General features: G+C 36.7%; 1 protein-coding gene across 1 annotated transcript; it reads right to left on the reverse strand.

Annotated features, from left to right (window-relative positions):
• Positions 1-3401: 3401 nt before the first annotated feature.
• LOC107472125 (phospholipase D delta-like) lies at positions 3402-6012 on the reverse strand. The gene is made up of 7 exons (XM_016091680.3): positions 5800-6012; positions 5344-5625; positions 5175-5243; positions 4913-5060; positions 4521-4669; positions 4235-4405; positions 3402-4122 (listed from the first exon to the last, which is right to left on the reverse strand). The coding sequence occupies exons 1-7, from the start codon at positions 6010-6012 to the stop codon at positions 3631-3633; spliced, it is 1524 nt and encodes a 507-aa protein (XP_015947166.1). The 3' UTR covers positions 3402-3630.
• Positions 6013-12598: the final 6586 nt, after the last annotated feature.

A 12598-nucleotide genomic window follows, 5' to 3' on the forward strand; every position in this document is an offset into this window, starting at 1 on the left:
TTACAACGCGATTATATTTGTGAAATTCTTTACTAGCAAAAATCCGTTCGTCAAAAATGGCATCGTTGCCGGGGAATTGCAAACATGTGCCTTATTATTGGTTATTGTAAATATTTGCTTTTTGCTTGTTTGTTTGTTTTTGTTAGTTTAGGAATTAGTTGCTTATTTTTGCTAGTTTTTGTTTTTATTATCTTCTCTGAATTCTCACAACTTTAGCTATGACTTTAGTTCAAATTATGTTGTAGGGAATGATCTCCACACTGGTTGGCGCGGATTTTATTCAGCACATCATTAACATTCTGATTACGTCGAACAACATAAGGCATATATTATTCCTCACCAAGGTTATCATGTAAATTTCCTCGATTATTGCCTAAGTTCTCTAGAGATACTTTAAAATTTTGGTGATGAGGTTGTCTTTCATCATAATCAACAATTCGGGTAATTTGTTCGACTTGCGTAGCCAAAGGCTCATACTTTATTTCATGATCATCCATTATAGGATTTAGAATAGTAGTCATTTGTTGAGTCAACAAATTGACTAAACATGATGGCTTTCGTCAATATGCTTTCGAAAAGCAGTAAAAGACTCTACGCTATTCGACGTCGAACCAATTTAGTAATCTCGACTCATATCTGAGTGAGAAAAACTTGGCTGATTATTTGCCGCACCTTGCGTGTCTCCAAATCTAACTAGAGGCGCATAACTACCCATAGGTGGGGTATAACCTGAAAGAAGACAAAAAGAAAGCCAATTTGCAGTTATCGGTGGTTGAATTTGTGCTTGAGAAATTTGAGAACGTGGGTTAGGTCCACTGTTCACAGCGGTTGCATTATTATTTGCAGCATTCTCCTCAGGGCCACTCCAAGAATTTTGATTGTTTTTCTCTACCTGAGATGTTAAACTTGTAGCAGTCTATGCTATAACCACAGGGACATTATTGTTTGATGAAGACTCTATGTTACTATTTGAAATTTCTTCAATCATATTGATAATCCTCTCACTCCATAGTTGCATGCACTAACTCAATACCATATCAAAAAAGAAAAAATATTTGATACAATGTCACAAAAACTGTTTCATTTGGAGTGCCAATTTGTTATGCAAATTTTAGTAAATCTCAGTTGGTTCGATATCTATGATCTGAGAGTGAAACCTACTCTTCTTTTGCGAGTACTAATTTTATTTTTTATGCACCAAAACTTTACTCTAAAAGAATGAAAGGAAAGAAGGAACAAAATGCAAACTAAAATAAAGATCTTTAAATTCAGAAAAAAAGAAATTGAAGCAAAGTAAATGCTTCGAATTAAGAAAAGTATACAATTGCCTTCAAGAAACTCGAAGGACTTTGAAATTAAAAATCACAATGCAAGACTTAAAGAAAAAAGAAAAGACTTTTGTGAAAGAAAAATAAATTACATGAAAGTAAATTATAAGAACTTAAAAAGAAATGTAAAGACATGGGAAGAATTCTATCGAAAATAAACTCGTGACAGACTCATAAAGTTGTTGGAATGTGAGTGTGTGAGAGTGTTTTCTAAAAACGAATTCTAACCACTTGCTTTCTCTGACCCTTATTAATATATAAACCAATCCAACCAATCTTATCCTGTGAAGTGCCATCTTTGAAGAATTTGAAAAAAAATAATTGTTCCCGCCAAAATACAAAGTCAAATAACTGTCCTTGTGCATCGTTGAACTTGACATGTCAACCGTCAGCTTCATTCATCAATGTGTTATACCAAATCGAGACTCCTTCTATCAACAACCACTTTTCGAATCGACATTCTCGAAAACTCGAGTAGCAACTCTTCAACTAAGTTACTCTTTGACTAACACTATCAAAACAAGGAATTCAAAACCAATAATCAAAATAAGGCCCTTGATAAGGTAATAATGTGTAAATTTGTTTAAAAACAAAAAATCTAAATCTAAAGCGTTAGATAAAGTGTATTTTCTATTCAAGTTTATGCCATACGAACAAAAATGAAAAAGTTATAAAAGGTGACACAACATGAGCAGTATAATACAGTACTCTATATTCATCATACACATAATCAGTCAAAGCATAGCACTCCCAACAAATAATCAGCTGCATGATCAAATTTGCAAATTAAAAAAAAAAAAGAGTAAGAAAGTCAAAACAATTTAAACGGTCAGCTACCAGAAAAAGAAGCAACAACTTGCTTAACAAAGCTGATATACACTCTCAAACTGCGACAAATAGTGGAGCAATTGATGCACATGAAGAAGCCATGCATATCTAACGCTCATATTTGATTTTTCGCATTTCAATCGAAACACATCTAAAGCGAAAAAATAAAAAACAAATTTAAAAATCACAAAAATTCGAAAGATAGTAGATCTAAAAAAAACTTAGAAAACATCACACAAAAAATCCTGAAATTTAAAATCTGGACATCAACGTGATCAGACCTCGTTTTCAAAGGGCTTATTGGAAAGTCCCTTGCAAGATGCCTAGAATCCCCATAGTTGTAGCAGATCCGCTGTTACCACCGTCGTCGTGCATGCTTCCACATCTGCTTCCTCCTTGGTTGCAACCCCTGGCCATATGGCTCATCCCCACCACAGCTGTAGCAAGCTAGCGCCACAACTTCCTCCTTTGTTACAGTTCCAGGCCATGTGACCCATCCCCACCACATCTGAGCGACCGCCACAGCTACCACGTCCTTCACTGCCACCATCGCGACCACAATGATGGATTGAAAAAATAAAACGGAGGAGAAGCAACTAGAAGAATACATTGAACAATGAAAACAGGAGGTTATAAATATACTTTTTTTTTTTTTTCAATTCAAAACTGAAATTTAAAATTTTATGTTCTTTTTACTTGTTTGAAAAGGTGGAAACTAAATGTAAATGAGAATGAATAAGAAACAGTTGGTATTGAAAGAGAAATTGAAGGACATTAAAATCAAAGAGTAAAATTCACTCGAACATAAATGAATGACTAAATAGGAGAGAGGCAAAATACAGATGAACCAACACTGCATATAAAACACCTTAAAGAATCCAACTCTCATGCCCTCTCCTTTAAGATAAGTCAGCATTTCACTCACGGACAATCTTCTTCTAAAGGTTTAGTATTAGATTACTCACCTCGAATGTACACAAACTCATATCGACCGTGCGCGTATAAATCAAATTAATCTTTTCATGATTTTTAATCATTTTTGGAAATATACTGCAATCTATTTGTAATAATCCTTTAAAACATTGCTGTTACTTATTTAGGACTACTTTTAACTTATTCAAATTTCCACATTTTGAAATTGAAAGACCCTTTACTGTCTACAGATAGTCACCAAATAAAAAGACTGACTTAAGCCAAAGATTATTTACATAATTTTCATATTAATGTTACAAAATTATACTGGAGTTTCGCTTTTTCTCCAACGGATATGCAAAATTAGCACTAGTAAAGTTATATTGAACGCCGTCATTGGTATGTATAGCCTACAGGACTGGTGGTTTGATTTTTGATTAAGTGGCTGATTGTACAAACAATGAGGCAGCGAAAACTGCTTAGTAATCACAAAGCGCAGCCTATTTACGTAGACTATACAAGGTATATGGTACAAAATTCCCTTAATAGTGGTTGGTCATGGCTATGTTGTTAGAGCAGAGGGAAGGGTTGAGCGTGAGCCAAGTACTTTGCCACCAACATCTGGGAAAGTCTCAAAACCGGGTAAGCAGCTGACCTTGCCATTTGCATCTACTCTTACAGGATATTTCATTAGGTGCCCTTGCATTGGTGCAAAAGAATCAGCTGTATACTTATTCCAGTTCTCTTCAGCAATCTTGTTCACAATTTGGACGCATTCCAAAGTTTCAGGCTCCTTGAAGCATTCATCGATGTAACCCATGTGTTCCGCCCATAAAGACATTCTGTACCCATATACATGACCATGTGGATGCCTCTGTTTCTTAGCCCATGTATGATGGGGTTGATATGCACCCATTGCGATCTCTGTATCTCTCGATCCAGCCATTGATCGTTGATTAATGTTGGCCGATCCGAGTATAACATATTCATCATCCACAACCATTCCTTTTGCATGTACATAAACCATAAAACGGTTGTACTTGGAAGATGCAACCTGATGACCATTCGTTAGAGAGTCAAGTTATATGTAATGCCCCCAACATAAAATAGCAGTTCTAATTACATTATGCACAATAAGTCAGTCAAATTTGGTTTTGAATGATTACCGTTTCGCTACTATTTGAAATCACAGAAGCATTTGAGTTTGGAACTTCAGTTAAATTCTCCCTGTTTCCGAGACAGTAAAAGTTTAGGTAGTCTTGTGGATGGCTGTTTTCAAGGTTTGCAGCTTTTAACTCCCGAGCTATGATGTCATACATCATCTGCATAGTTTGTCTCTGAAAATACGAATTCCATTATAATGAATCTATAAGAAATCATCAAATTATTATTTAAACAAAATATCTATATATGCTTGTTGACAGCTGAGTATTGTATTCAAACATACATTACCTGCCAAAACAGAATCTCTTGCATTGCCACCGAAGAAGGGACACCTTCAGGAAACATTGGGATGACAATATAAACTGTAAACCTCTCCTTGGATCTAATCTTACTAACTATCTTCAGTGCTAACTCCATAGGAATTAGGTTATCAGCACCTGGTCATTGAACAGAATACTCGATAGTTTGAAAATGTCTTCACTAAAATAACTAATGAAAAAGATCATCAACAAACCGACTAGGTAGGATTTAATTAGGGAAAGCATTATAAAAATGTGAGATAAGAATGGTATTGCAGGCACAACACAAGAGCTAAGTATCAAACATAAATAACATGTGTACTGTTAATCAAATAATCATATAGAAACTTTAGCAATCAAAGTTGTACGAGTAAACAATACCTGCTTCTTTGTAGGATGGCCATGCAAAGGATGATCCGATGAAATATTGATTCTCGATATAAATAAAATGTTGTGCAGATCTTATCGCATGTATGTATGCTGTCTGAATACTCTTGTCAATCACCAAATTTTTTGCACAAACGAGGTTCTGCAGTAAATGGCAATAAAATGAAGTTAACAACAAAGAAAACCTGACGGTTATGTATTTATGTATACCGACAAGTTCATCTTAATCGTATATCAAAGGTTTATAGTAAGTAACCTGATTCTCAGCTTCGAGTACATCCTTAGGAAACCCTTTCACTGAGCCAGAGTCAATAGATCGAAAAACCTGTTAAAATGGCAAATGAAAATATAAGCAAACAAATTGGTAGTTGAAACAAAAGAGAAGAAAATGGAAGCTAATAGTTTAGAGGCAACCAATTAGCAACCTGAACGTTCCAATTTTGGGGGTCATCTTCCTTGGAAACCCACAAGTCAGGATGATCATTTGGAACTGACTCAGAAGGACTGAGAATCCAAGAAATGCGTTCCAACTTGATGAGAGAATCATCTTGCCAATACGATACTCTCTTGATTTTTTTACCCAACTCAGACCATCTAGCGGCTTTTCTCCAGCGCTGCTCAAAATTAGTGAGTATATCATACACAGCAGGACCCTCAATTTTGCAATGTAAGTCATGCCATGCTTGCCTTGGACACTTGACTCCTGCCTGTTTTTAAAAATGGGAAGTATAAGAACAGTTACTTGATAAGAGCTCCTTAGTGATCTTCATCTCCCTACCAACAAAGACCTTAAAACAAAAGTTTATTCCTAACGAGCACTATGTTGATTGGTGGAAGGATCACATGGAAGTTTTCTATCCAGTAGAGGATGATAAACTTACAGAAAATGTAGGATTATGATGATCATTCTGAAAAACAGTGTCAAGATCTCGGACAATCCTGTGCTCAGGTGTATCATAACGCCCATCACAAAGATCCAGACCACCTATAAATGCGGTTATCTTTCTATGGTTTCCCTGTCCTTGAGTATCAACTATTACACATTTTTGATGATGCGTGAAGAGTGTTCCAACAACCTGAAATATGGTTCGCATGATGGTCAACAAAGTTTTCTAAATTTTGAAAGTACTTGAAAAAAATTTATGATTGCTTTCTTCTATTTAGGATATAAATAATTTGGATTTTCCCCTTTTGGCTTTGATTGAGTAATTGGTGACACTCGAGTTATCAAACTCCTTTGTGATTGATAATTGGAATTTGCTTATTGGTTTGGATCCCTTTAAAGCTAGTCTTTCCTTAGGAGTTGACTAGGACTTGAGGAATCAAATTGATTAGTCCACTTGACTTTCCTTTATTTAGTAAGGGTTAACTAAGTGGGAGCAGTGAACAATTCTCATCACCAGTGATAAGGATAACTAGGACAGGATTTCCAGTTCTTATACCTTGCCAAGAGTTTTATTAGTTATTCAAATTAATTTCTTGCAATTTACTTTTCTCATTCCTTATTCAAAAACCCAAGAATATACTTTTTCCGTAACCAATAATAAACACACCTCCCTGCAATTCCTTGTGAAGACGACCTGAGGTTTAAATACTTCAGTTATAAATTTTATTGGGTTTTATTACTTGTGACAACCAAACTTCTGTATGAAAGGATTCTCTGTTGGTTTAGAAACTATACTTACAACGCGATTATTTTTGTGAATTTCTTTACTAGCAGAAATCCGTTCGTCAAAATGGCGCCGTTGCCGGGAAATTGCAAACGTATGCCTTATTATTGGTTATTGTAAATATTTTTCTTTTTCTTGTTTATTTATTTTTATTTTTAATTTTTATTAGTTACTATGAGTTTTCACCCCCATCACTTTGAGTTTGGTTCTAATATTGTTGGAAGGAACGGAAGCTATAACAGGAATATGCATCAAGGTCAAAACAATCAAAGATGGACGGAGCCACGAGGATCTGATCAACCCTTTAGGCAACAAAACCTTCCAAAATACCGTGGACGAAGACCATTCTACAATGCATGCCAAGACAATAGTTATGGTGGACCCTCTCGTGACAACCAACACCCACCAAATTACTATGGTCAAGAGCCATTCCAGGGAGCGTACCAAGATTATGAATATGGTGGACCCTCTTGTAATTACCAGCAAGCCCCACCATATGCTTATGAATCACCTCCCCAACACACCTTTGAACCACCATACTCACAAGCCCCCTACTACCAAACACCCTCATCTGATCCTAACCCTTATCCACCATATCAACCACCCTATGAGCCATATGAGCCATACATATATCCACCCCAATTCCAACCCATTTACTCACAAGAACCACCACCTCCATATACACCACATCCATATCCATCAATCCAAGAGCCTAATGGTCCTACTTATGATATCCAAGCAGAATAAGAGTCAAGGGATCGTCTCAAAAAAACAATGGATCAATTTCAAGTAACCCTTCGCCAATTAGACCGAGCGGTAAGCCGAATGGCACCCGAAGCTCTCATGGATAAAGAATCTCAATTTGAGAACAAGGAACTGAAGTGTATGGTACAACAAGTGGAAAAGATGGAGAGTGATGAACCACCACATCCTTATCTTGAGGAACCACCCTCTTATCATGAACCCTTCCTCCCAAGTAATGAACTCTCATATCCACCCCAATCTCCAATGGATGACATCCTTCGTGGTCTTCTTCAAGGGCAAGCGAAGATGAAAAGGGATGTACTAGAATTTGCGACTGCCTTAACCGAGGTAGTAAATCAATTAGCTTCACAACATCTGAGCACTCAAAATACTCCCATGCCTACATGTGGAGAATCAATAGAAGAGCGTAGCATAAAGGAGACACTAGAAACTCCGGTGGACATTGAGGAACATGGCTTTGTATTGGAACAAGTGGAGGAAGCCATAGTAGTTGAAGAGAAAGAAGTGGTTGAAGACTTAGGAGACGCTGAACCTCCATGGGAATCCAGAATTGTAGAGTATTCCTCCAAGAAGATTGAGATTGATGTCAAGGAGGCTAGTGCACACCCTCCATGGCATGTTCCCTATGAAGACTTGGATGGGATAGATCAAGAAGCAAGTTCCCTTGGTGATGAGGATCATGAATCAAGTCCTCTTAGTGATGAACCCACTGAATATGAAGACCCTTCTTCGATTGAATTCGAGAATAATGTGGGACTGGAAGTCCTTCAGGAAGGTTGGTCAGGAGTTGGAAATGCCTTGTCAAGGTCATTAGAGACCTCTCCACCTAGGTTGCCGTCTACTCCTTCACTTGAGTGGGTAAAACTTATCTCTGTTCATCTTTCTATCCCACTTGAGTACGGTATTCTTGAAATGGACGGCCAACTCAGGAAGCTCTGTGGCATAAAGCGTAAGAGGAGACTGTTTAGTGGTTGGAGTTACAAATCAAGGCTCATCGAGGTTGATATTTCAAGAGCTAGATGTAAGGGCTCAACTGGTGATAATTTGGTTAGATCTAAAAGAAGAGTTTGGTACTCCGTAGAGAATTCAGACTGCTTGCCACCCGGTTGGGATAATGATGATCCACTTCAAGACGGGTGTAGATACAAGATTTGGGATCTGGGCATACATGAGGATTGACTTTGGGAGCTCAAAGCTTGCGAAGAACTCCCTCAAGGCTTGACAAATTTACTTGAGAATGATAGAGCTTATTGGAATTTCAAGCATTGGTGGAAGTTTCAAGACAAGTTCAAGCACAAGTCGCCATGACAAGGAGCTCACCATATGTCCAACTTAAGGACTTTAACTAAAAGTGCTAGGTGGGAGACAATCCACCATGGTATAATCGTTCCTTTTATTCCGAGTTTATTTTATTTTAATTTTATTAGTGTCATTCATAATGTTTGCATTAGCATCTGCATTCTGCATTTTTCATTTTGCATAAAAAATGAACAGAAAGTTGCATGGAAATAGTGCAGAAAGTGTGCCAATTGCTCAAGCATTACCACACCTCACACGTACCACGCGTGACCCTGCAAATTCAATGTAAAAGGTGTATTGGCCGAAAGTTGGGCTGGCTTGGTGCGGGCACTGTGCTCGAGGCACAAATCGCATCATGCTTACGCGTCGTAGACACGTGCGTGTCACTTTCACAATAAGCACTACCACACGTGCGCGTGCCTGACGCGCACGCGTCATGTGACATTTTGGCACACATCCCAAAACTAACAGAGGGTTGTGCGAGTGCCACGTTGCCCTCGCACTAGTAGCACAAACACGGTCACGCATACGCATGACCGACGCCTACGTGTCGCCCCCTCAGTGCGCAACCCATGCGTACGCGTGGACCACGCGTACGGGTTGTGTGCGCAACACACCCAGAACCCTGCGCAACCCTGTTTTCTTATCTTATCTTTCCAAATCCTAATTTCCTTCTCTCTTCTTTCTTCTTTCTTTTCTTTCTTCACTCTTTTCTTCTTCTTCTCATATTTTCTTCACCTCCCATTCTCCACTACCTCTCTTTTTTACCTTCTTCCAAAGGTTCTTTCTTTTTATTTTCTTTTTCTTCTTCTTTTTTATTTATTTTTTTTTGCATTATTCTAATTGGTGTTAGAAATCTAAATTGGGTGATTATTTTCCTATAATCGCTTGTAGATTATTAAGGAATTATTTAACAACTATTATTAAATATTTTTGGATTGCTTGCATGCTTTCAATTTTAATTTTTTCCTTATCATATTAAACATGCATACTAAGTGTTTGTGAAAAAGCCCGTATGGCATTTTGCATTTTTAATTGTTCCATTCCTCTACTCTAATGCCTGTCTTTCACTACACCCTTACAATCCTTTTTATTAATTGAAAATAATTGTCAATACAAACGTGATTATTAGTTTGTTATGAGTAATAATACATTTTAGTTATTGATGCTTGATCTATGCTACCCATGCCTTTACCGGCATGCCAATGAACATCTTGCATCTAATTGCCATAATCTACACTTGCTATATTACCATTGATGAACTAATTGCATGTAGTCGCGACCATGTATTTAGCTCATTACATTTACCTTGGCAAGATTATCACTCGTACTGTCTCCTTCCTTGCTCTATCCCTTTGAACTCATACACCTTTCTTCTTTTTCCCCTTTTTAGGATGGCCACCAAGAAGGGTAAGGAGAAAGTTGCTTCCAACCCACCGGCAAGAAGAGGAACAAAAAGAGCACCAACTGAGGAACCATCACACCCATCCACTTGCACATCTCTGCATGCACCAAGGACTGTGCAATCTTTAAGTGTGGGAAGGTCGATACCGACTTCCGGTGGTTCGCTACTTCCTTTTCAACACCAATTCTTACTCTTCTTTGTAGTTAGTTGTTGCATTTGCATCTTTGATTGCGTGTTTGTTACATTGTGTGTATATTTTACTACTACTGGGTTGAAATAATATTTTCTTTTTCAAGAAACCTTTTTTAGCATTTCACTAATTTGAATTAAAATTTTTGAGAAACTTGTTTGAAGAAATATTATTTTGGAACGTGGTTTAGAGCTCGAACATACAAAACCAGTGTGATTTTGAGCTTATTTGATTGGTTGAATTTTATCAACCAATATTTTATTTTTTTATGTGTGTTTTTCTCTCTATAATTGTGATATTTGTCTTGCTTAATTCTATATTTTCATTATTTGATGTATGCATGCACTTATATGATTGAGGCATTATTTCACTAAGCTTACACACCCATATGGCCTTACCTTTCATTATCCTTTGCAAACCAATTTAAGCTTATTTTATCACATTTGTTCTTTATTTTAGTACATCATTAACTCTAAGCGAAAAACAATAATGTCCTTAATTTGAATCTTTGATTAGCTTAGACTAGTGAAAGTGTTCATGATTTAAGTATGGGAAAATTGGGATTGAAAACATTTGGTTTGAGAATTGGGTGTTGTGTATTCTTGTGAAAATGTGCAAAACAATAATTGAGCATATATTCTTGCATTCAATATCTTAATCGTATGCATTGAGAAAAACAAAAGAACAGAAAAATAAAAAGAAAAATAAAAAAAGGGAGAGAGAAAAAGAAAAGAAAAAGAGCAAATAATAAAAAGGGACAAAACGACCCAAGTTAAGTAATAATATCAATGCATATGAATTGTACTTAAATTTGGGATGCATGAATGTGTGGTAAACATCGTTAATGGGCAGTTAATTTTGCATTGTAATTACATGGATTGTCCTAAGTTAGGTGGGAAGTTTAGGTTAATTAAGGATTCATATTTTAGTCCACTTGACCAAATACAATCCTACCTTGACCTTGACCCTATTACAACCCTTAAAAGACCTATTGATTTGTGTATTGGTGCATTAAATTTTTGTTGATTGTTAGATGAAGAGCAAGCCTTAGAAAGCAAGATTAGTAGAGAATTGAGAGAATCGAACCTCAAACACCTGAGCGATTAGAGTGTATACACTTCCAGTGAGGGTTTGATGCTCGATTCCTTGTTCCCTGCTTTCATGAGCTATTTTCTTTTGCAAGTTTACTTGTACTTTATTTTGTGATTTGAATTAGTGAAATCCAGTTCATATTTGTTCTTAAAAGATTTGTTTACTTTTAACCAAGTAGGTAGACGCATTTCACATTTAGTTGCATTCATATAGATAGGATTGCATTTCATACATTTTACCATTCCTCTTCACTCCTTTATAGCTTCTCTTGAGTTTAGCATGAGGACATGCTAATGTTTAAGTGTGGGGAGGTTGATAAACCACCATTTTATGGTTTATATTGTGCTAAATTGAGTGCTTTTTCATCCATTATTCTCACGTTTATTCATAGAAATCGCATGTTTTACGTTTTCCTTCCTGATTTTGTGCTATGATTGAAAATATGCTTCTTTGGCCTTATATTTGCTAATATTAATTCCCTCTTATTACCATTGGATGCCGTGATATGTGCGTTAAGTGATTTAAGGGATTACAGGGCAGGAATGGCTCAGAGGATGGAAAAGAAGCATGCAAAAGTGGAAGGAGTACAAGAAACTGAAGGAATTGCCAAAGCTGTTAGCCTGACCTCTTCGCACTCAAATGGTCATAACCTGAGCTACAGAGGTCTAAATGGGGCAGTTTCAGTTGCGTTGGTAAGCTAACATCCGGAGCTTTGCAAAGATATATAATTTTTCATATCTGCTTCGAAGATAAGTGACACGCACGCGTGAATTACGTGAATGCATGACCTGGAAAAAATACAATCTGCGCGAACGCGTGGACGACGCTTCCGCGTAACTTTGCAGCGACCTGTACGAACTATAAATTGGTGGGGGTGATTTCTGGGCTATTTTTGACCCAATTTTTAGCCCAAAAACACAGTTTATAAGCTATAAAGTGGGGGAATGCATTCATTCATTCATACAACATTCATTATTCACAATTTTAGGTTTTAGATGTAGTTTTCTAGAGAGAGAGGCTCTCTCCTCTCTCTTAGTTTTTAGGAATTAGGATTTCTTTTAGGATTAGGATTTCTTCTTCATTCCAGGTTCAATGTTCCTTTAATTTAATTTCTCTTCTACTTCTATTTATTCTATTACTTTAGTTTGTTTATTTTCCCAATTTGGTTTATGGATTCCTATGTTTAATTTAATTTTCTATATAATATAATTTGAGGTATTTCAGATTTATGATTGCTTTCTTCTATTTAGGATATAAAT

Source organism: Arachis duranensis, unplaced genomic scaffold, assembly GCF_000817695.3.
Source record: "Arachis duranensis cultivar V14167 unplaced genomic scaffold, aradu.V14167.gnm2.J7QH unplaced_Scaffold_154391, whole genome shotgun sequence".
Classification (NCBI taxonomy): Eukaryota; Viridiplantae; Streptophyta; class Magnoliopsida; order Fabales; family Fabaceae; genus Arachis; species Arachis duranensis.

Bases quoted from the DNA above. Each gene is read 5' to 3' on its own strand.
- LOC107472125 (XM_016091680.3), bottom strand. From the start codon at position 6,012: ATGCGAACCATATTTCAGGTTGTTGGAACACTCTTCACGCATCATCAA. The intron at 5,061-5,174 runs GTTACTTACTAT...CATTTACTGCAG, and splicing joins TACTCGAAGCTGAGAATCAG to AACCTCGTTTGTGCAAAAAA. The intron at 4,670-4,912 runs GTATTGTTTACT...TTCAATGACCAG, and splicing joins GCCATCCTACAAAGAAGCAG to GTGCTGATAACCTAATTCCT.